Source organism: Oreochromis aureus, linkage group 7 (genome assembly GCF_013358895.1).
Source record: "Oreochromis aureus strain Israel breed Guangdong linkage group 7, ZZ_aureus, whole genome shotgun sequence".
NCBI lineage: Eukaryota > Metazoa > Chordata > Actinopteri > Cichliformes > Cichlidae > Oreochromis > Oreochromis aureus.
Window position 1 is genome coordinate 10,846,213 of NC_052948.1, and position 23,857 is coordinate 10,870,069.

The 23,857-nt window shown below is 40.9% G+C and overlaps 1 protein-coding gene and 1 long non-coding RNA gene across 9 annotated transcripts in view; one reads left to right on the forward strand and one right to left on the reverse strand.

Annotated features, from left to right (window-relative positions):
• The window catches only part of ptprq (protein tyrosine phosphatase receptor type Q), a 43,189-nt gene that overhangs the window by 13,173 nt on the left and 6,159 nt on the right, over positions 1 to 23,857 (reverse strand). For 6 of the 8 annotated variants that reach the window (XM_039615007.1, XM_039615008.1, XM_039615005.1 and 3 more), the window contains 34 exons: positions 23,412 to 23,542; positions 22,974 to 23,103; positions 22,746 to 22,899; positions 22,516 to 22,622; positions 20,826 to 20,923; positions 20,271 to 20,439; positions 19,919 to 20,179; positions 19,630 to 19,790; positions 18,006 to 18,117; positions 17,169 to 17,277; positions 15,589 to 15,703; positions 13,366 to 13,435; positions 13,047 to 13,246; positions 12,634 to 12,862; positions 12,410 to 12,538; positions 12,167 to 12,313; positions 11,820 to 11,977; positions 10,875 to 11,391; positions 10,582 to 10,743; positions 10,289 to 10,468; positions 10,083 to 10,190; positions 9,062 to 9,343; positions 8,673 to 8,954; positions 8,110 to 8,230; positions 7,882 to 8,036; positions 7,614 to 7,759; positions 6,026 to 6,197; positions 4,419 to 4,739; positions 4,054 to 4,329; positions 3,814 to 3,965; positions 3,418 to 3,559; positions 1,599 to 1,874; positions 1,151 to 1,519; positions 169 to 278 (listed from right to left, as the gene is read on the reverse strand). In XM_039615007.1, coding sequence (XP_039470941.1) covers positions 169 to 278; positions 1,151 to 1,519; positions 1,599 to 1,874; positions 3,418 to 3,559; positions 3,814 to 3,965; positions 4,054 to 4,329; positions 4,419 to 4,739; positions 6,026 to 6,197; positions 7,614 to 7,759; positions 7,882 to 8,036; positions 8,110 to 8,230; positions 8,673 to 8,954; positions 9,062 to 9,343; positions 10,083 to 10,190; positions 10,289 to 10,468; positions 10,582 to 10,743; positions 10,875 to 11,391; positions 11,820 to 11,977; positions 12,167 to 12,313; positions 12,410 to 12,538; positions 12,634 to 12,862; positions 13,047 to 13,246; positions 13,366 to 13,435; positions 15,589 to 15,703; positions 17,169 to 17,277; positions 18,006 to 18,117; positions 19,630 to 19,790; positions 19,919 to 20,179; positions 20,271 to 20,439; positions 20,826 to 20,923; positions 22,516 to 22,622; positions 22,746 to 22,899; positions 22,974 to 23,103; positions 23,412 to 23,542 — 6,251 coding nt within the window. The remainder of the gene's footprint in view (positions 1 to 168; positions 279 to 1,150; positions 1,520 to 1,598; positions 1,875 to 3,417; positions 3,560 to 3,813; positions 3,966 to 4,053; positions 4,330 to 4,418; positions 4,740 to 6,025; positions 6,198 to 7,613; positions 7,760 to 7,881; positions 8,037 to 8,109; positions 8,231 to 8,672; positions 8,955 to 9,061; positions 9,344 to 10,082; positions 10,191 to 10,288; positions 10,469 to 10,581; positions 10,744 to 10,874; positions 11,392 to 11,819; positions 11,978 to 12,166; positions 12,314 to 12,409; positions 12,539 to 12,633; positions 12,863 to 13,046; positions 13,247 to 13,365; positions 13,436 to 15,588; positions 15,704 to 17,168; positions 17,278 to 18,005; positions 18,118 to 19,629; positions 19,791 to 19,918; positions 20,180 to 20,270; positions 20,440 to 20,825; positions 20,924 to 22,515; positions 22,623 to 22,745; positions 22,900 to 22,973; positions 23,104 to 23,411; positions 23,543 to 23,857) is intronic. The other 2 variants (XM_039615009.1, XM_039615010.1) reach the window with 2 other exon arrangements.
• LOC120441141 lies at positions 258 to 12,564 on the forward strand. Its single transcript, XR_005613816.1, has 5 exons — positions 258 to 363; positions 9,905 to 9,994; positions 11,779 to 11,957; positions 12,176 to 12,267; positions 12,426 to 12,564. It is a non-coding gene; the product is annotated as an uncharacterized LOC120441141 (long non-coding RNA).

Consider the following 23,857-nt stretch of genomic DNA (forward strand, 5'->3'; position numbering starts at 1 on the left):
AGTTATATTGGATTGCTTTTATAGCCTTGTACTTAAATTGCTACTGCTTTTTGAAAAAGTCTGAACAACATAATACCCCGTTGAGCTGTTCTAAGAATAGCTAACTTTGTTCTACAGTTCATTGGTGACATGCTCATATTTGTGACAAACACAGTCTAACGAGATGACCTGCACAAGATAAGAAGTCGGTCCAGAGAGAACAGCTGGAGCGTCCCACGCAATGTGAAAGCTGTTGGAGGTGGAAGTCACTTTCAGGTCACGGGGAGGAGCATCAGGGTCTGAGGAAGGAGATGAGAGAAACACTGAAAACTGAAAAATTAGTGGCTCCGGTTATATGAATCAAACAAGACTAAACAAGATAAGGTAATTAATCTTCTCTTTGTTCTAAATACTGAATTAATGAGCTGAAGACTTTCCTGCATACATTAGTTGTACTTGGCAGGGTAGGTCGAGTATTTAATTTGGCCGGAACATATTAGATAATAAAATTACTGCAGCAATGCAGGACATGTCATTGCAAATGTATTAGGTATTATAAGTTATTGGCATGACTAACAATTTTAATGCTTTAATTGCTAAATCTTAACATGTTTACATTAATAAAAAGGTACTTTTGTTGTATTAGTATTAACTGATCATTCTTTGGGATTAGCAGGGATCACTTGGTCCACCTCACTTTAAATGCCTTTCCTGTAGTTTTGCAGTTGTTAGATGTCATCACATGTTGTCTTTTAGATTGGCATATAGATTCATGGCATGTGCGGTCCAATAAATATCACTATAATTTCTTAGCCATCTTCTATTTAAACCATTTGTACTATAATTATTACTTTTTTCTCTTTCATTTGTCAGACACATGTGTAATAATGATGTTACAACAGCCTTAGTATTTTTGTAATTACTACTTAATTACACACTGCTAAGCTATAATGATATAAAATCTAAAGACATCTTTCAGAATAAAACAACTGACCATGCCTGTGTTTGCTCATGTTGCTAATGAAACATCAGACAAGCTGTGTAATTTTGCTGGTACGTCTGAAAACAAATAAGTCATTATTTGTCAAATATTGGTCATGAAGGTCTGACTAAGCGGCAAATCTCTCTGACTATCTGGCAACACAAAAAGGTCATGTCGTCAATGTCCTACTTCCTGCCATGGTGCGTTCATATATCCATTGTGTATAGTCTCCGACTCCAGCGTTGGTCACAGCAGCAACTTTGAAGCGGTAGTATCTGTATTTAGTCACAGGATGGATTGTGAAGCTTTGTTCCTGTTCTGCATCTGAAGCATTTATCGACACTGTCACATTATGTTCAATGCAATGCGGGGCCAGGTCGTCCTTCGGGGTTGAGTAAGCTTTAACTGATATGCTTGGTTCACAGTTAGCTGAAATCAGCTGTGCAATGATGTGATACTCTTTAAGCAGGCCTGGAACAGAATGTGGTGGAGCCCACTGAAGTGTCACATTGTTAGGTGTGACCTGAGAGATGGTGAGGAATCGAGGGGCAGCAGGAACTGTCAGGAGACAACAAGGTTTAATCAATTATTCACTTGTGGTGGTTATGCAAAATGCAGTACGAGAAGATTTGACTACCTGATTCTGAAAGGGTGGAAGCTGTACAGTTTAATCTGTCTCCTGGTCCTGCAGAGTTTACAGCAGCTACAGAGAGAGCATATTCCTGGTCTGGCGACAGCCCAGTCACTGTGTACTCTGGTGTATGGGCCTCATGTGTATAGGACTGCTGGTCTACCTCCACTTGAATATCATAAAAAATGATCTGCCCATTAGGATTGGCTGGAGTTTCCCAAGACAACAGAATTGAATCCCAGCTCACTCCTGAGCAAGACAGATTCCCTACAGCGTCAGACACTGCAGACAGAGAAAGACACGAGACGGTGATGTTGTTAAGTCTTAGCTTTCGGTTGATTTCCTTACTAAAGAACCTCACGAGATTAGCTCTTTATTATTTCATTGAACTGAAAAAGGTTGCAGGTTTTTGCACAGAACACTGAATTATTACTAACGTGCAAATATCTGTATTGACTAACTGCGTCTTTTTTCTTCACTATTAAAGATCTAAAAACATACTTGGTCCAAAAAAAGCGACACTACACGACACAACAAATCAAACCTGTCTAATTATCACATTTCATTCATTATTTTAGTTTCTGTTTGGTAGAATAGCCACAATTCTTGTTCCAGTTTAACCCATTAACTTCATTAGAAGTAGGTTCTGGTCTAGAGAACCCAAAGATCCATAACCAGGGATCTTAGAAAAGTTTTCTTCCCCGTAAGTGGTCCTTGGTCCCAAAAAGTAAAAAAAAAACAAAAAACAGATTTAAAGGACGAAAGCTGTTCTTAAGATGCCATCTGCTTGAATCCAGGGCTTTATTCTTTTGTTCACTACCCAGAGCTCATGACCATAAGTAAGGGTAGGAATGTAGATCAACTAAACACTCTCTCCTCACTTGTGAACGGGACCCTGAGATGCTTAAACTCCACCACTTGGGACAGAGTCCCAGACTCGCTAGGCACTCCACCCTTTTCCAGCTGACTACCACAGTCTCAGACTTAGAAGTGCTGATTCTCATCGGAGCTGCTTCACACTTATCTTCAAACCATCTTACCGCATGCTGGAGGGGCCCACATGATGAGCCCCAAAGAACCACATCATCTGTAAAGAGCAGAGATGCAATTCTGAGGCCAATAAAGTGGAAACCCTTTGCAATTTGTCCATTTCCAGAATTTCTATCCATCCCTTTCATGAAAGTTATAAACAGAATTGGTAAGAAAGAGGAGCCCTGGTTGTAAAGGCAGTGAGCTACTGGACAGACTCTCCTCTTCAGCACTCTGACTTAGACCTTTGCTGAGAGACTGAGGAATGTATTCCTTCTGAAACTAAGGACCACCACCCTGATCTGCCAATCCAGAGGCACTGTGTCTAACATCCATGTGATGCTGCAGTGGCAATGTCAATCAAGACAGCCTTACAACATCCAGGACGAATTACATCCATCCAGGGGCTTGGCCACTGGACAGTTTTTGACTACTTCAGTGACCTCAACCACAGTGATGGGCAAGTCACTAGACTCTGCTTCCACTACAGAAAGTGTGTCACTGAGATTGAGAAGGTCCTTAAAGCCATCTTTCTAATGCCCGACTATCCTCAGTCAAGGTTAGTAGCACTCCATCTCCACTGTATACAAGAAGCTGGGTCCCCTTCCTGAGTCGCCTAACGGGTTGCCTTGCTGTATGGCCTCATTTTCTTTTTGCTACTTCTACAGTCACACTCCACTTGGCATACTGATACAAATCTTATCATCCCCAAAAAACATTCCAAAGCTCTAATTGAGAAAGGAAACCTATATCTGTGTAACATGCGTCCCTTGTTTGTATACAGTGTATATTTTACCTGACTCATTGGTTGTGAAGGACACAGGGCTGCTGAACTGATTCCCATGGCCCACTCTGGTGAAACTGTACACACTGATCTCATAGGAGCTGTGGGGCTTGAAGCCTGAGAGATACTCTGTGGTTGATGAACCAGAAGAATTCTGCATTTGTTCCCAGACAAACAAACAAACAGAAAATACATACGATATTAAATCTGACTATTGGAGTGGATAATATGTGTATATCAGCACATATGTGATGGTGAGTTTAAGTATCATGTTACTGCTCAGTAGCATCTGGAGTGTGAAATTAGCTACCGCCCATGTGTACTCTTGCTGAGTGGGTCCTTGGAGTATGTGTAGGTGTGTGTTATTGTTGTTGTGAGGCTGCTTTCAGTGTGTGAAATTAACAGTACCCGATGTGTGACGGTTTGTGTGATGAGGTCTTGGATCCGAAATCCGTACTTTATCACCACTCCGTTGGGCTCTAGAGGAGGCTCCCAGCTCAGCCACACAGAGACTGCCGTGTGGTTAAATATAGTCAGGTTATGGGGAGGAGAGGTGGGACCTGGATCATAAAGTTGGGCAGATAGAGAAGAGAATATTAAGTTTCTGCCATCCCACTATAATCATTTAAACTCTTCTTTCAAACTAACCGCTTTCGTCGCTGTGCAGCTGCAGCAGCAGACTAGGCCCCGAGCCTTTACGAGTTGCGGCCGTAATCGTGAGATTGTAAGCTGTGTATGGAAGTAGGTTAGCGAGGACGAACGAGGTGTTGGGGGTATGTGTCGTGTTGGTGCCCTCTGGGCCAACAAGAATCAGGGTATACTCTGTTATCTCCCCATTGGCCTCCAGAGGGCGTTGCCAGACCACACCGATGGAAGACGAAGACAGGTTCCTGGTGGACACCAACAACGGAGCAGAACTAGGAACTAAACGGAAACACACCCGCACACATGTCAGTGCCACAACAAATCCATAAAGACATATTGCATGGGTGAATATCTGTGAATAAACTCACTGTCTTCATCCGTTCTCAGGTACATTGTGCTTGTATGGTTGTAGGCAGGGCCAGCAGTAGTTGCTGGGGTGACAGTCAGCACATAAGGGAAATATTTCCTGAGTTTGGTGAACAGGAAGATGCTGTCATTTGTGGTGTGCTTTATGGTCTTGTTGACAGCTGGAGTCCCTTGGTTGGAGATGTCTGGAACGATGCCTCCCTCCTGTAAGGTGAGCAGGTAGTAGGGGCGTCCGTTTGGCTCCAGAGGAGGGTCCCAGCTCACTATGATTACCGTGGAGCTGAAGATCTGTGCCGTCAAGTTTTGGACCGAGTCACTTGGCACTAAAGAATGAGACAAGAAGAATAGTGTTACTATTATTAATCTAAACTGTCACGAGTGATTGAAACTCTATGCCCTTACTGTGAGTTTACTTTTGAGTGCGGAATCAAATAGGGCATCAATCAACGCCCTGAGACTTAAAAATGAAGTCATCATAATGATCATCATCATCATCAACTTTCAGGGTGATTGTAATTAGCAAAAAAATAGCACATCAAGAACAATACAGCATCACATTAATTTAGCAGCCCAGGAACACAGTAAACATACACAAAATCAAACAGTAAACATACACAAAACAATACACAATTAACAAGACTTCATTTTGAAACACAGAGGCGCTTAGGAGAGAAATTTACAAACTGAAAATTAAGGAATGAAAGGGAGAGAGATGAAGTGATACTCATCCTGCTTATGGTGTCAGGTCCTCTAGACAGGGTAAAAAGAAAAAAGGGGTGGGGAGATAGATGAAGGAGACAGAGGACAGAAAAAAACTGAGAGATCTGCAAGATGAATGAGTGGATGTTAGGGGCCGGATGTGTGTGAGGGTCTGAGCCCAGGGGAGTGAACCCCTGCTGGGCTTAGCTGTGCGGGAGAGACAAGGTGCCCTGGAGGTCCGGTGCTTGGCTGAGAGTGGAGCAGCTAGAGCATAGGCAGAGATACAGAGTCAGTGTGAGCAGTGATTATTCAGAGGCAGAGAATACATGACAAGCAAAATTGAACAAAACAAAAACAAAAAATGCCTAAATGCAGTCAGTTTGTGACTAAGTCTGTAGTTACTGTCTGCACCGTTTTTTTGAAAATCACATAAAAACAAAGAGCTTTAAAAGACTAAAATATTAAATGCAACAAAATATTTGCATATGCATAAATGCAAATTCAAGGACTGTAGTGTGAACTAATATGAACGTCCTCAAAGCTCATCGAGCTCAGCTGAATCTCTGTGCCAACAAATTTTAAGTGTTTCTGCGTTTCTCCCTTTTTATAATCCCTAACATTTTTCATCATGCTGTCATAACTAGCTGTCTTCAAAGCGCAGTGTCACAGGTGGTCATTCTTTTTATCTCCTTTCACTGACACTGAAAGCTATTTTCAATCACAGCGTTTTTATGTAATTTTTTTTTCAAGTTGAAGAGCTCTGAAAAAAAGAGTGCAGACCTGCCCTCCGGTGAGACTCTGAATCATCACATGCAATTATTATCCAGCTTCCCGAGTAGTATTTTACGTGTATGTGTATTTACTTTATCCTCGTTTATACTGCGTTTGTGTGTGCGTGTGTCTGACTGACCGTCCTCTGGTAATAACAGGATTAAGGGCTCGGAATGGACCCCTCCATCACCCTGCACAGTGCTGGATGTCATCCAGAAGGTGTAGTTATTGCCCCCAATCAGCCGAGTCAGAGTGTAGGAGAGAGGTGAGTTAGGAGAGGTGTGGGGAGATAAGTCTGAAACAGGAACTGTCTGTGGAGAAAAAGATGTGTCAGGCTTAATTTCACAGCCTGAAAAATGCATTTCAGCGAGAGCAAAATATATACTGTTACAAATCAGGTGCAATACGTTTCATCAGGAAGCAAGTTTCCCCTGCATTTGTTCACTCTTTGGCTACTGTTTACATGGGTACTGGAATGACCTGTAAACACAGCTATCATTCAGTTCACATTTTTTACACATTCCAGGACAAATTCATGCAATTGTTAAAAAATACCATGAAACACATATTACTTAAACATTTTTGTAGCCTAACTTGTGGTGAATTTTGGTGACTGATAGTGTCCTAAAACATCTGAGAGTACAAGAGCAGTGAGAAGGTGTAAGAGAGCCTGGAGAGGTGTAGCTATGGACTGGAAAGAAGTGGAATGAAAGTCACTAGAAGCAAGACAGATAATGTGTGAATCAGAGGGAGACGGGTGGAAACGAGTAGTGATGGTGGATGAATTTATAAATCTGGGGTTAACCATTCAAAGTAATGGACTGCGTACAAGAAAGTGTGCATGCAGGGTGGAGTGAAGACGAGTATCAAGGGTGATGTGTGACAAAAGGATAACAGCAAGAGGGAAAGGAAAGGTTGACATCATGCTAGTGAGACCTGCTATGACGTATGGTTTGGAGACGGTGGTACTGACAAAAAGACAGGAAGTGAAGCTGGAGGTGGCAGAGTTGAAGATGTTATAGAGTTGAAGATGTTATGATGTTCGATGTGAATGATGAGAAGAGACTTGATTAGAAATGAGTACAACAGAGGTATAGCTGAGCAGTTTGGAAACAGTCAGAGGGGCAAGGCAGAGATGGTCTGGACATGCAGAGGGCTGATGAGGCAGAGGTGGTTGTTAGTGATGAGGTGAGATGGAGGCAGATTAATCTGCAGCTGCAACTCCAAAAGGGGCAAGCCAAAAGAACAAGAAAAAGAAGAAATCTTCCAAAATTTATCTTTATATTTTGAAAAGAAAATGTCTTGACTTCATTATTATATCCTGTTAGGCCCCAAAAAACATATTTTGTGAGGTTACAGCGACCTTTAAACACTAAATTCATTTCATCCCTCCGACATATCACAGTGACATGAACAGTTACAGACGTAAGCCTCACACTTTGAAAAAAAACCCTATTAAAGATAAAGATAAAGATAAACTTAAGAGACAATGTGTTTATGAGCTTGAGCCAAAGGATGGATATACAACCTAAAAAATAATCCATAAATACATTCTCTTTCCTTATCATTCAATCTGTCCTTATCAGGGTCGTGCAGGGGGGAGGGTGTGTGTGTGCTGGAGCTAAAATGCTATAAAGGAATCTGGGACTTTGCAGTGATTACTACATTCAGCACCTTCCATCCGACTTATTGACTCAATTAATCTGTCTTCAGTATTTTTGTCTCACCTTCTCAGTCACAGTGTTGTTAAATGAGTAGTAAATAGTGTAGTGTACAATGATCCCATTGGGTTCAGTGGGTGGATACCACATCAAGGTAACAGAGGAGGCGTTTGCATTAACAACAGTCACATTCTGCGGGGGGTCAAATGGCACTGAAAGGAGACAGTTTAAAAAGACAAAAAATCAAGTTGTGCGATAAAACATCACTTAAGAGGAAATGTTATTTTTTATGTGAGGATAACACGATAAAGATTGCATAACATGTATCCAGCACCTGTGTCAGTTGTGGTAAAGCTGATGTAGATCAGCACTCCTCCATCTCCCAGTCTGGTCCAGCTGGAGACAGAGGCATTGTAGCGACTCTCTGAGTCCACGTTAATAACCACCGAAGTCTTTGTCACATTCTGCCACAGGTCAGTCGTTTCATTCCTAACACATAGACGCTGCATTATTCGTGTTTTCTTTTAAGGTTTTTAGATGGAAGTAGAGTTCAAAACCTTACCAGACTCTGACAATGTAGTAGAGTATGTCTGAATTGGCCTCGAGTGGTGGCTGCCATGATAACTCTACCTCATAGTCTGACAACTTCCTGGCATGGAGAAACTGAGGAGGTGTGCCTGGAGCTGAGATGCACGAGAAAGACTTTCCAATAACGTAGCACAAACATACATTGGCGGTGAACTTACAAGTAATCGTGAATTAATTTCTAAAATATTTATCGTTGTGGAAATCAGGGACTCAGAAGGCAAACAGGAAGACACTAGAAAAAATAGAACATTACCCTGAAAAGAAAAAACTGATTAGTTGTAATGAATCTGTTGTTTGCGCTTCCCAGTCGTGATGGAAAACACGAGTGTCACGTGGCATCGGATATCTGTGATGTAACATCATTAGCATGAGCTGAAACAGAGACGTGAGGAGGAAAAGACTAGAGGAAAGTCAGATTTAATCAGATGCCCTTCGAACTTGTCAGCCTGTGATGATGTAATGGTGGAGTGTCCTGGAACTGAAAAGAACCCCCACACCACCCCCATTGTTTTCTCTTGTCACTCACGCCCCTCTCACCATCCTCAAGTGTTGTGACGTTGAGCGGCTCGCTGCTGTAGTTTCCCGGTCCGACTCTTGTGTGTGCTTGAACTACGATGCGGTAGTGTGCGTACTTCCTCAGATGTGTGATGTGGATGTAGTTGGTCGGCGAGGTGAGGTTCAGATAGTGACTGGAGTTCCAAATCTCTAAGCTGTAGTGAATAATGACGCCGTTAGGCAGCAGAGGAGGCATCCACGTCACATTCACCTCACTGGGACTAACTGATTCATAGGAGAGCCCATATGGAGGACTGCCTGGGACTGGAGAAGGAACAAAACATCAAAACGTGTTGGTTAAACAGTTGGTATTCAATCTAAAGCCTTTCATATGTATGTATCTGTGAAGGTGGGCACATCCTACAACACACCATCTTCTCCAGATAGCAGGTATAAAGTGTCTGATGTCTGGTTGCCATTTCCGTAACGCGTGTACGCTCTCACAGACACATTGTAAAAGGAGAATGGTTTTAGACTGAACAGGGTGACTTTGTTAGAAGACGTGTTCACCAGCGCAGAGTAGGATTCATTCTCATACAGGACCTCATACTGTTGGATCACCCCATTAGCTTTCTCTGGTGCAGACCAGGCTATTGTGGCAGTAGAGGGGGTGGTGTTTACCACAGTGAGGTTTACAGGAGGGGAGTGGGGCTCTAAGAGGGAGAAGAAAAAAAACAGAGAACTTGTCAGTATTTAAGGTAGGTAGTTAATAAAAAAGTTACATTTTCAAGCAATTCATAAAGAATACAGTAATAGTTATTATGCAAACTTCATGATTAATTAATTTAAAAAACTTAACACTGGATATTCATTAATCATTGATAACATATAGTTAATCCAAGCATTATAATCAGAATTCATACAAAGTTTAGATTTTTGCATTTGCACATATAGGCAGCACGAGGCTAAAGTTTTGCAACCAGCAAAAATAAACCACATTCTTGACCCTCCATTCAAGCTCATCTCCCTGTGCACCTCCTGAATGCTTCCAGTTCGGCTGTTTCTTTTGGATGCCAGTCCTGTTCTGACCACTTACAGTAAACGTCTGCCTCAAACTTGCTGTGAGAGCAGGAATGAGCTTCTGCATCAAACTGAATGAGCAGTTAATGAGAGTTCAGAAGCTCAAGCAAGAGAAATCTGTTGTTTTTTTACTCTACATTCATTGCACATTTTATTTTTAAAAATGCAGTTTTGTTTTTTCAATTTATGCCAAGTGGTCAGAAACGGGCCCTCGAGGGACTGACTGAAAAGTAGCAGCTCTGCAGGAAGACCTTGAAGGAGATTATCAGCCAAATTTTATTCAGGTAAGGATTTTTATTTTTATGGGAAAAGTTACAGAAATATATGTATGATGGATTTGTGAATGTATAAATTGAAAAGTCCAACACGTACCATCCTCTAAAGTGAAAACAAAAATGTCATCTTCCTCAGAAAGTGAGCTCTCCCCCACAACTGTGGATGCAGCTACACGAAGCTTATAAGGAGTGTACTTGTCCAGATCTATACATAACAAGAGGGAAAAGTGACACTTTACATTGTAGTGGCAGTTATACTTAACGGCTTAAGAAAATGTCAGCTGAAGAGAATGAAGACGCTACCTGTTATCAATATGCTGGTAGTGTTAGTAACCCATTTCAGGCCTTGATTACTGGGCAGTTTGAGACCATAAACAGTGTAATGTGTGATCCGCCCATTGGGATTGATGGGTGGGGTCCAGCTCACTAGAATGGAGGTAGAGCTGATATTTTGATAGGATACCTCAAGCACGGAGCTAGGGACTGAAAGATACAGACGCACAAGATGTTAGAATTGGGCACCTTTAATAGTTCTATTAACATTTTTTCTTGTTTATATTTATTACAATTATTAAACTTGTACCATAAGCACCCACCCTGCTCCCTGGTCTTCTCTGTGATATCTGCAGCAGGGCCCTCTCCTACAGTGGTGGAAGCAGTGACCCTGAATGTATACTCAGTGAAGGGAGCTAGATCTGACACCAAGTAGGACAACTCCTCAGACAGAACGTCCATTACCTCCTGTCTCACTGTTACCCCTGCAGATTCATGCAGACACACGCACAGAGGATTTATGAATAGTCAAGGTTTTTTTTACAATAATTCTGGTTAAAGCGAAGCAAAGCAAAGCAATGTTAAAAACTGCAGTGTTTACAGTTAGCTCTCCCACCTGTGGTACCAGACACAGCACCGCTGCGTGTTGAAAAGTGTTCTGTAATTGAAGCATCAAGTGTAGACAAGCGAAGCTGGCCTGGGGTCAGGGCCAAGGGGGCAGAGTCTGAGGTCACTTCCCCGGCATGTAATTGCTTCGTAAGCCAGGGTGGAAGTGTAACAGATGGCACAGAGGTAAGAGAAAGTGCAGAAGTTCCAGAGACTGCAGAGTCAGAAGACTGCATATTTGGGTTGTCAGAGTGTGAGGCAGTGTCATAATCAGGGCTGGGCCTGTTGGTGGCCATGGGGTCAGTGGTTGGCTGAGCATTCGTGTTAGTGATGTAATCAGTGCTTCTAAGTCCAGAGTGTGTGAAACTGGAAGCAGTAGTGCTGGTGTGCAGCGTGCGGTCTGAAATAGTGGCTGTAAAGGTTGGTGGAGATGTGATCAGACCAAGCTCAGCAGTTCTTTTATGCCTCTTCAAACTGTTATGGACATCAGGTGGACGTGTTTCATTTTCATAAAAACCAGTTGTATTCTGAAAGGAGACAAAAAATACACCTTATATATGAATATATGAGACTCATCAACCCTTAATGTAATTTCTAATAAAATCAGTAAACATCAGTAGACAGCACTCATTAATAAAGGGGCTCCGATATAAAGTAGGTGTTTTTTTAAAATTATTCCTATGATAGGATACAGCAGCACACAGTCCAATGTAATCCACCAGACTAGTGGTTTAAAAAAGCCTATAATCCACTGTAGACTATTGCAGAGTGTTGCTGAACCATATTGATCTTTGAGAGTGTAGTGGTCTTACATCCGACTGTAAAACGACGACAGTGTATCATCAGCTATAATGGATTGTACAAGTACTCATGACACAGCAACATATCACATGTCTTTAACTGTGTTTTTTAAGCTGGAAGCATAGAGTGGTAGAGATAATATCATCTGGCTTACTGCTGTCAGCGTGATGTCCTGGAGCAGAGTTTCCTCAACCAGCACCAGGAGTCTGTATTGGACTATGGGACCGTTGGGCTGGGCAGGGCTTTTCCAACTTACACGAATTGAAACTGAATCCTCAGCTATTGCCATCAGGTGCTGCACTGCACTGGGTGCTATCCTCACAAACACACACACGCACACAGATAAACAGAAGCACAAAAAACTACATGTGCTCTTGTATGTATTTTGTATGTATTTATTTTATTTGCTACCTATGTGTGTGTCTTTATTAAAAGTGAAACTACACTAAACTAACTAAACTAAACTTTTTCATTTATACTTCAATCTTGTAACTGTCTCACCTTCCGCAGGTGTAACGATGTCTCCCTCCGCTGCAGGACCCACCTCACCAGCTGCTTTTGCTCGGACGGCTACTATGTACCTCGTGTAGGGTTTCAAACCGGTAAAAGCAAAACGCATATCTCCTGTGCTGTTCTCATACATAAAACCTTTAAAAAAACAGAGCAAAATTTAAAACTGCACTGATTTTTGCATGTATTATGTGTGCATGTAGCTGTGTTTGCTCTGAATCAACATTTATTCACCTGTGGGTCCATAAAGGTAGAGTACGTAGGAGAACTTTCCTGTGGTGATGCTGGGAGGGCTCCAGGACACAGAGAATGATCGAGACGTCATGCTGAATACAGAGAAGTTTTGTGGCGGGTCTTCTGGAGCTGCACAAGCAGGAATATTTGTTTTCATACCTCAGTGCTAATATGAATACGAGCTTAATTAGTGCTAAAGTGTTTGCACGCTTCTTTTTCCACACCTGATTCTGGCATGCGAACCATAGTGGAGGCTACCTGTCCCTCTCCTTCAGAGGTGAAGGCGGACACCTCAAATAGATAGGCAATATAAGGTCGTAGCTGATCAACTCCTACTGATATGGGTACGTTCCAAGAGGCTGCAGGGGGCACAGCAGAGAGGGTGATGGGTGGCGATGATGCTGTTATCTCCAAGGGACTGAGAGTCGCACTGGACAGGATATCGGCTGCATCCTAGACACATGAAATCATGCGGGATTAAAAAAGAGAGCGTATTTAAGAAAAAAAAGGAAAGAGAAAAGATGGTCGGCCTTGTGCATTTGTGCTATTTATCATCTTGACAGGAAAGCAGTATAGCACAAAAACACTTGGCAATAACAGCACAGTTTAGAAGGAGGGTGAAGGAAAAACACAGTACATTGCAGTGAGGCAGGGCTACAGTCATGATGTCCACTGCATTGACCTCCAGCATACGGACAATCTGCCCAGTACGAGCAAATCTGGCCTTGACGGCGAACTTTGTGATGAGGCCATTGATGCGGTGTGGCAAGAACCAGGTAAGGACGACGAAGGTGTGGTTATAAGCATACGCTGTGAGATTGGTCACCAGGCCAGGGGCTGCAGGATGTAAATACACATGCAAATTCAGTGAAATATACATGCACAAGTTATTTTTTTATGATGTTGAGACGCTTGAATCGGCGTGCAAGGCTGTGTGCTTGTGCATGAATACCCACGGGACTCTGCTGTCTTTATGTATAAAGGTTTGCTGAATGCTCCTACTCCAAATGGAGATATAGCTGCTACCTAAAGAGAAACAGAGAGAGAGAGAGAGAGGAAGTGTTGGTAGGCATAATGATTAATTCATGTTCCTGTCAGTTATCATCTCCCAGTCATGTGCTAATCTCAGGCTGCTGGAACAAGCTGCCGTAGCAGAGTTGATTCAGAGATCCCAGAGATATATAATCTACAAAAATATATCTCATTATATAGCGTAGATGTAAACAGATCACAACACAGTCTCAAGTCTTTGATTTTTTTCCAGTGATTTAAGAATAAACAAAAATATACATCATGAGAAGTGGGATCAAAATTAAATAGCAATTTATCAGGTCAACTGTGGAGTCACTTAAATGGATTTTAGTTTTGTACTGGAGTACTATGGGGACTGACATGTTATCTTAAAAAAGAACAAAGAAAAAATGTCTTTAGTTCCTGCCTGAGATCAGAAAGCAGTGCGCGCCGTTCAGCTGTTTGTTTCCACCTTGTTTCCACGAAACGGTTAGCAGTGGGGCGCTGCAGGCTTTTCTCTGGTTCGTGTCAGTGTCATCCAATCAGCAGCCAAGCACATACAGGGTAACCCCAGAATAATTCAACAAGCACTGGACATAATGGATCAGCTGATCCAGGTGCAACACTACAGTACAGGTGAGCTAAACATAACCCTCATGTCCTCAGATTTTCTCGGTGTTTCCCGTCACCTGACTCTCACACCTGCTTCACCTGTTCCTAACTAAACCTTCCTCCTTTATTTAACTCGCATCACGCCATTGTTCTCTGTCGGTTCCTTACACATCAAATGGGTTCCAGTTGTTTTGTTTTTTTCACTTTTTCTGTTTACCACTTGCCTACTTGCAAGATTGTTCTTTATTATACGACTTCCATTGTTTATGCCAACATGACAAATGGTTTTGTTTGTGTAGTGTAAAATTTGGGCTGTTTGTAAATGTCAATAACTCAGAAAGCTTGTCATCTTACAGAGGGATATTTTATAGAGATTAAACTTGGTAATATAAAATCTATAAAATGAAGAAAAGCAATATCACACTTAAGAACATAAAAAAATCAAGCAGAAAATTTATAACAGGACTGTATCCATGCCTTTCTAAACTGAATGCTTTCAGCTTCACATCAGAAATAGGTAAGCTGAGGAAAACCTATCTCATATTCAGCTTTAGAGAAAAACTCAATGGGCTTTACTTTGAGGAATTACTGTTGAAAAAGACAGAGCAGAAGAGATTTTTGCCCTTGTAAAAATACAATGCAACAATGCAGCTTTCATTAAAAAGCTAATCTGTGGCACAAATCTGTTTATTGAGAAATCTGTGGGGAAATAATAGCCCTTATACACTTGGTGACAAGAATGAACAGATGTATTCTATTACAGGCTGAGGAAGAAATACGAATTTGCTTATGGGCTCAGCTGTGGTCTAGAGGTCTAGCAAACTCAGAGGTAAAATTTAGTAACATTATACGTGCAAACACACACAGATAAATGCAGTATGTGCAGCTATAATCTGTAAGTGTGTCACGTCCATTTGTATGAAGGTCATAGCGGGTTAATGAATTCTGAAAACCTTTAAGCATGATCGCATTCAAGCTCACTGACAACAGATAGTGGAAAGAGCCAAGGCTCATCCATAGATCTGTTTACCTGTTTAATAATGCAATCAGGATCAATTACCAGTATTCAGCCAGATCAACAGAATAGTCTGATCCTCTGTCACATAGTTACACTCACATGATGGGAGGGGGGCAGTTTCAAGGAGGTCTGTTAAGAGGGACAATGATCACAGTTCCCAGAAGTATATCTATTAATCATTACATTTTAACATAATAAAAACTCATATTCAAAAGCTCTTTTATGTGCAGTATCCCTGCAGGACAGCTTGTTCTGTTTTGATTCAATCTGGGACTTTTTAAACAAAATGTGCTAGGTCAGCCTTTATTTGATAAGACTCCAGAGACTAGACAGGAAAAAGGGGAAAGACATGAAAGAAATGGTGTGGAGCAGACTTGAACCCCTCCCACTGTAACTCTTTTGAGGCACGGCTTTGTAGTCAAAACAGGTAAGTTGAAGCAGTTCCCCAGAATGAGTTTTATTTTGTTTTATTGTTTATAGTGATTTCACCAAACAATCTGACTGTAAACTTAATTTAATTCTGACTATTATATTCTACCTGAATGTGGTAGGTAGATCCTGAAGTGAAGTCAGTGATCAGGGTCTCTGGTATATCCAGGTATTTTGTCACCTGTGTGAAAGCGGGGTCAGGGTAAGGACACACCTCCTTGTACCTGCAGTAAGAAACCAGTTAGTTAAGATCAGCATATCTCAACTTCACACTTATGAAATTTATGCAACTGAATGAAAATACACTTTATGGTCAGATGCAAAACTGTTGAACTGTACTCAACTACACTTATTATTTCTTGTTTACTTATCTTAATGACCTTATAGTGCCATATCACCCCACTTTGCTCTCACACTGCAGGTTTACTTGTTGTTCCTAGACTATTTAAAAGTACAACGGGAGGCAGAGCCTTCAGTTTTCAGGCCCCTCTTCTATGGAACCAGCTTCCAGTTTGGATTTGGGCGACAGACACTATCTCTACTTTTAAGATTAGCCTTAAAACTTTCCTTTTTGCTAAAGCATATAGTCACGGCTGGATCAGGTGACCCTGAATCCTCCCTTAGTTATGCTGCAGTAGGTGTAGGCTGCTAGGGGATTCCCATGATGCATTGAGTATTTCCTTTTCAGTCACCTTTCTCACTCACCATGTGTTAACAGACCTCTCTGCATTGAATCATACTTGTTATTAATCTCTGTCTCTCTTCCACAGCATGTCTTTTACCCTGTGTTCCTTCTTTCTCCCCAACCGGTCACAGCAGATGGCCCCGCCCCTCCCTGAGCCTGGTTCTGCTGGAGGTTTCTTCCTGTTAAAAGGGAGTTTTTCCTTCCCACAGTTGCCAAAGTGCTTGCTCATTGGGGGTCATATGATTGTTGGATTTTTCTCTGTATCTATTGTTGTAGGCTCTACCTTACAATATAAAGCACCTTGAGGTGACTGTTGTTGTGACCTGGTGCTGTATAAATAAAACTGAATTGAATTTACTTACTATTATTGTATACAGCTGCTTCATGAAGTGAATATTTCACTTTGATCTACATTAATCCAAAAACTGGTAACTAGCTCTGTGCTGATCTTTGAATTTTTAACATATAGTAATAAGGTCTTGTTGCAATATATTTTTAACATTAAAAATAATCCCTAGGAAAGTATTTCAAACCATTTCTGCACAAAAAAGCCAGGTTGTACTGTAGACATGTATCTCGAACACCTCAAATGCCAATTTCTGGCTATTTGCTGCTAATATTGGCATCTGCATTTATAACGGTCAATAAATGAAAATTGTAAAAGTGAAGAAGTGATTATTGTTGATGTTGTATAGGTTGTCCAGCAGAAGGTATTCTGCGACATCCCTTTTGGCAACATGTGTAAACGTGACAGAAAAACTACATGGCAGCGTGCCAGTTTATGATGAGATCATTCTCTCCACCTCTCTATATCTTTTCTGTAGTAGAAAAGATATAGATAGATCAATAAATAGATAGAATAAAGTATTTAGCACTTGTTTAGTACATGTTGCTGATTATACTGCACTTTTACATGAGATGCGAGATCGAAACTTTTGACTATACTAAACTATGATAGTGTATGTATCTTAGACAGTTTTCCAAAGAAGATCTTGAAAAACTACCTTATGACATATCCATCTATATCTTGGGCTTTAGACGGTATATTCCAGGAAAGCAGGATGCCATTAGAGCCGACAGCTTCTCCCTCTAGGCCTAAAGGTGGACCAGGAACTGATGAAGATGAGGGCAACCGTGTGAAGGAGAGGAGATGATGTAAACACAAGCAGAACACAAGCAGTAAAAATATCTAAAATTACACAAATAGCTGTATATTACATGTCTGTTAATCATCTGTACTTGAGCCAACTGGCGCCTCAGTGGGCTCAAATATGTAATCTCTTATCTAATCCCCTCAGCTTCTCCTGTGTAAAACATCACCAACAAAACAAACTCACTACACTTGTTTTGATTAATAACTTTTGTATTATCTACTCGACAGACTACAGTGTCGTCTGAAGAATGGTGTTGTTGTCTGTAGTAGACTGATCCTCTGAGTGTGTGTGTGTGTGTGTGTGTGTGTGTGTGTTTGTGGCTGAGTGTGTGTGGGTGTGTGTGTGTGTTGGGTCTGCGTGAAGGGTGTTTTAGGCTGAACCCTGATGAATAAGGCTTCACACAGCAGTGGCATTTCACTGACATTCACTGCAGACCCATTCATCCTGTGGTTCAAAAGCCCAGGCTTAAGTTACCTAAAAGGAATTAAACAGCAAAGTAGGCACACACACACATTTATACACGCACACACACCTCCACTGTGCCAATCCCTTTTCTTCAGTGTGTATGTGTGTGTGTGTAATATATATATACAGTGAGCAAATGCAAAATGAGTTCCTGATGGTGCTTTAACACCTGAAAAAACAAAACGTACACAAACAACACCAAACTGTGTGTGTGTGTCTTACCACTCCCATTCCTGTTGATCATGCGGCTGACTCCAGGGCTGATGTTAGAGGAGGAGGCTGCTGTGACTGTTACAGTGTATTGTGTCTTGGGGCTGACATTTACCACATCGGCCTGTGGGAGCAGAAAAATAAATAAATCTACTTGCTCATCAGCAATGTAACGTGCTATTTCCCAATTATTACTCTTTTAAAACCTAAATGTATTTTTGTTTGATGGATTTTAAACCGGATTTTATGCAAAATCATTATTTCTTAAAATTATAGACAGCTGAAAAATTGCTTAAACATTTTTAGACAACACATGCAGCAGTAATCCCTTTATTGTCTTTTCATTTGTCTTTTATTGTCTTTTTTCTTCAATTTTTTTGCAGTAATATTCATCTAAATGACAAAATACATGCAATTTTCACTCCATTATTTTACTCCATTATGCTGCCTATGACAGAATTACCAGACCTCTCCTCATCCATCTAAATCAATTTGAAGGTGGGTATTAGTGAATGGATGACAGCTTGTGGTTGCACTTGTTTGTATTTTAACGTCTGTGAGACAGACGAGCTCTGCTTCCTGCATCACTGCTTTTTTGCTTCAGTGCATGTTGTAGCATCTGTGACATCAAGGTGTTGGATAGTGTGTTACCTTTCAGAAAAATGACTAAACACTCAGACACGGAAAGAAAGGGTGCTTTAAAATTGATCTTACTGCATGTGCATTCATTTGTAAAGCTGAAACGTGACTCTGAATGGTTAGTGTATTACTGTTACACATACATAACATATCTATGTGCGCCGTTTATAAATAACTGTGTGCACCAAAGCCATGTAACCATTGTTTAATTCTTACCTGTGAATACACCTGGCCCAGGCACAGTGTGAGCAGTAGGATGTCTGAGAAGAAGGCCATGCTGGGTATTCGAGTTAGCTTTAGTTTAGTCACAGCAGGTTAGAGGCCTCACCAGTATAGCTGTTTCCAGAATTAGTGCACAAACGTTAGCAGTGGGCTACAGGTAATCCAGTGAGCCGGAGAGGGATGACTCCGAGTCTAGAAGCTGCTGGTTAATGGCATTAATGAAGGTTACAGGGTTAGTCGTCCAGGCATTAAATACTGAAAGATCCTCCTCTTGAGGTAGTCCAAAATGTTTGGAATTTTACAAGGAAGGGCAGTGGGTCCTTTCATTAGCACAAGGCTAACAGTCTCCCACTGGTCTCTCCCTCTGGGAGAGCTGCTTCAGCAAATGAATGATTCAGGGTTGAGCTCAAGAGGGCAACTTAACAAATAATGAGATCTATTACTCAACTCTGTGTGCTGTCTATGTGTGTGGTTTGAGGTGTGTCAGGTTACATTTTGGGGGGTAACTGACACCTGGCTGCCGGTAGAAGCCGGAATGTGACTGGTCAAGAGATCTATGTGTGTATGCGTGTGTACTTTTTTCTCTTTAATATTACAACACTACTGCAACTCTGAGTTTGTTCCTTTTACTCAAACACTGCTTTGATCAAACGACAAAGGCTTTGATGGTACTTAGGTGAACTTTTGACACGCTTGTTGTCCCAGCGTCTACAATTATGGTACATTTCTTAACTCAACCTTTAAACAGCATGCGTCTTACTAAGTATGTGTGTACCTGAATGTATCCGTCACGTGCGGGGTGCATGGTGATATTTCCTTGGTTTGGTAGCAGATTTACTTGATAATGATCCACACACCCTACTGCCTGTTCCCAACGCAACGAGAAGGCACATGCAGATATGTTCGTGATATGCAATCCTTGCACAGGGGCTGGCACTCAAGAAGAACATGAAAGGGAAAAACAATGTTAGCAGAGAGTTTCTAACATTTATGAAGACATGATCAGGGTAGGTGATAAGAACGGGGTGGAGGTGCTGACCGGCATAATTTGTAATATCATTTACCTGTAGTTACAGACAGAAACGCAGAGCGTCCTGCTGTTACTCCTTTCACTCTTTCAACGGTCACGTTGTAGCTGCAGCCACCCAGCAACCCTGTAACCACAGCAACCTGCTTCTCCTTGGGTATGGTGAGTGTGGTCGTGACTAAAGTGTTGGTCACATTCACTCGGTGGAAGTCAAACTCTCCATGTGCACTGTCCCAGCTCACAGACGCAGAAGAAGAGGTCAGGTGATCTAAATAGAGATGGTGTAATCCTGCTGGGCCTGAAACACAATTTAGAATTTTTGCCTCTTGTTTTGGAAGATGCTCTTGTTTTGGTGCGTCTCTGTTTCTAGATGCTTTTGCGTCACTCACGTGTGCTGAACCCTTTGTGGACCGCCTGACTGGAGTCTGAGCCCAGTACGCTCTGAATGCTAACCCCATAATCTGATCCGGGGATCAGATCCTTCACCTCACAACTTGTGCCTTGGACACGCACCTCGGTCCATGATTTCCTGTCTACAGACAGCAGGCCAAAAAGAAGCTGAGAAAAAAAAAAAAACAAAACAACTAATATAACAGATTATATTTCTGTCTATTTTTATTCAACATTTTAAATACTGCTCATATTTTCTACTTCAAATAATAACTCGGTGAGCACTTTTGTTGTGTGTCAGCAATGTGCTTGGTCATTCTTCCTGGATGTAGCTCCGTGGAGGTCATATTTCTCTGAAGTAACCAAATCCGTGGCGTGCCAACAGCAGTTGCTTAGTAACAAACAGGTGAGTGTAGAACCTGACCCAGGTGATGTACTTTTATCCATCAGTCATATTAATCAATATTTTGGGGGTATGAATCAGTATATCAATATACCATGGCACCTCATACTGCCTCTGCCTCTGGACTTGTACATTGCTGTGCATGTCTTACCTTGTACTGCATCACCTGTCCTGGTGGCGGTCTCCAGGTGACAGACACAGACGTCACTGCGTTTTCTGAAAGAGTCACTTCCTGTGGCACCTCAGGAACTTGAGACAAGATGCTTGTTAGCATTTGACACCACACACTCACACCTAACAAGTTAAACTTTCTCTGTGCTTTACTGGCTTAGTTCATTCTATGCCAGCAGGGGGCGACACTGGATACAACCGAGCACCAGTGGTGGAGGGTGTATTGAGACTCTAGTGCAAGTAGCAATACTGCAGTATAAAAACAGTCTTTTAAAAGTAAAAGTTGTGCATTTGAATATCAGGCAATCAAAAGATGGGCTAAATTTAGCAAAAGAATCAATTACTTTAATGTTTACTGTAGCTAATAAGCATTATAATGGTTTATTATTACAATTTGGGGAATGAAAATTGGGGACTATGTATAAAAATGTCTGTAATTCCACAACAATCAATGCAGTGCTTTTGTTAAACCTCTTGAATTAAAGCTCAGAGTCTGTACATCAATCACATCTTGACTTTATTTATAATACACTTTAATGGTATACAGAGACAAAGCTACAAAAAAATGTATCTTTGTCCAACAAATTATGGACCTAATTCTATATGCAACATAATTGATTATAGTATTACATTATTAAATATATTTTCTGTACTTTTTTGTATATTTTTATTGGTTTAAGTTCCTTGTTTCGTTGTTTAGTGTAATTTTTTTACCTTTCCAAGATATTTTATTTTGTGTGAATTTATTTTACTTTAATGAGCTAAATTGTTTTTGATGCTTTGGTTGCTGTAACACAGCGATTTCAAAATGTTTAAAGTTTATACAATTTTACCCAAATTTGCTGTAGAAATTTTAGGTATTTTTTTAATAATTTGACTAATGTGATATAACAGTGTAATAATAAATTTAGTTTCAGTGGAATAAATGAAGACTGAAATTGTCCCGTAATTCCTGTTACTGTTATTGTCCTGGGGTTTTGTGATTATTCTGAGTTGTAGTTTTCTGTTGTATTCAGTTTTGATTTTGCGGTTGTTTTAGTAATTTCGAGTTTTTGTGACATTATTAAGTTTATGTTTCCTGCTTTACTTTATGGTTATTCTAATGATGAATTCGATTTTTGCGATAAAGTTTTGTGTAACTGATGTTGTTTTTAACTTGTGTTTTTATTTTACTCGTGTTTCCCTGCCTGTGCATCCCTATGCCAAATTTAGTTTCTGTGTTTACGCCTTCATTTTAGTCTGAGTCTTGTTGTCTCCATCTCTTGGATTGTTTCTGCTTTACTTTGATGGTTGGTTTTCTCTGGTGTCTTGTTTTGTGTTTTACTTCCAGTCTGACTGTCTTGATTACTTGCCTGTGTTTCATTCCTCTTCTATCCCCGATGCCCTGTTAGTCTTCAGTCTAAATATAGTCCGGCGTTCTTCTTTGTTTGGCTGTCTATTGTATGTTTTGCTCTTTTTATAGACTCTGATTATCAGTTTTTAAATAAAGCTCACTCTTGATTTTACTCTGTCTGCATTCAGGTCCACCTTTGAAGTGAACCTTAACAAATGCAGATAGAAGTAATTTTGCTTCTCTTCTTTATCTAATACGTGCTATTTTTTAATACATTTGAATTTATTTGTGCTCATCTATTTTGTACTTCATCAAAATTATTCGATTGAACACTTACTAGTACAGAGGGTCATAGTAGTAGGTTTACTTCTTCTGTCCCCACTGATGGTAATAACTTCAACTGTGTACTGGCTTCCAGAAGCGAGGCACTTGAAGCAGAATAATCTGTGTACACACACAGCTTTAGCACTCTGTGTTTTTATGGAGTAGTTTCGATCTGATGATTGAAACGCCAGGCTCATAAACCCGCAGTAATTTGTGTACTGGCTGAGAAGAAAGGAGACTGACCTGGGCTCCTGATAAGATGTGATCAGCTCCTGAGTGCTTGTTCTGTTTTTGATCGACAGGATGAGTGTAGTCACCAATCCCCTCAACATACTCCAACTAATGCATATGGATGATGTGGTTTTATTGACAAGAGAGACCTCCACCGGGCTGGGAGCTAGCACAGCAGAAAGTGATAGTTATTAGGAAAGAGAGACGGAGGCGTGCTTGTACTTGTGTGTCTGTATTTACCTGCAGTGATATTAATCGTAACTGGTGAACTGTCAGTAAAGGACTGCTTCTCTGTCCGTACTTCGAAACGGTAAAGCGAACCTGGAGTAAGACCTGAAAACACTGCACTCTGGCTCAACACCTTCTGCACCTGCAGCACACAAATCAGATAACCAGCAAAGCTGACCGAGACCCTTATTATAATTCTTACAGAAGTGTATATATTTATACTGAATACATTAAAAACATGCCAATTATTGTTTACCATAAGTCTCCCCTGAAGCTACTTCTGATTAGTGCAACACTCAAGGTAATTTATTTCAGTGGATGTGAAAACTTCTGATTTAATTATCAAACCACACACTGAAAAGTTGTCGGGGAAATCAAAGAAAGGCTTCTGTTGATATGCTTCCTAAACAGGTGAATTTTTGGGAGCTTTTTTTGTTGTTGTGTTTTTACCTTCTGTGAGCTTTCACAGTTGAGGCAGATGACCTCGTAGCTGTGATCCTGGCCTGGTGCAGGATCCCAAAGCAGCTCAATGGATGTATCTGTCACCTGACCCTCCCTTACTCTGCTAGGAGGAGCCAGACCTAAAGTTACAAAGCATATATCACATCCCATTAAGTGTAACCATTATTAAAAGTTCTGATAATTTATGCAAACATAGAATCATACGTTTGTTTTAGACACAGATTTAAAGATTTTATTCATTTAGAAAATCCAAACTCCACGGAAAATTAGTGTTATAGTTTGATATGAGGTTTCAAACAAAGGGATCAAAATACAATATCTATCATACAGTTCTGAGCACGGCCTCTGTGATGCATCTTTTTATAAATATTAAATGTTATCACTAAAAATCTAAAAAAGAAAAAGAAACAGTGAAGTCATGCCAAGATTAGGAT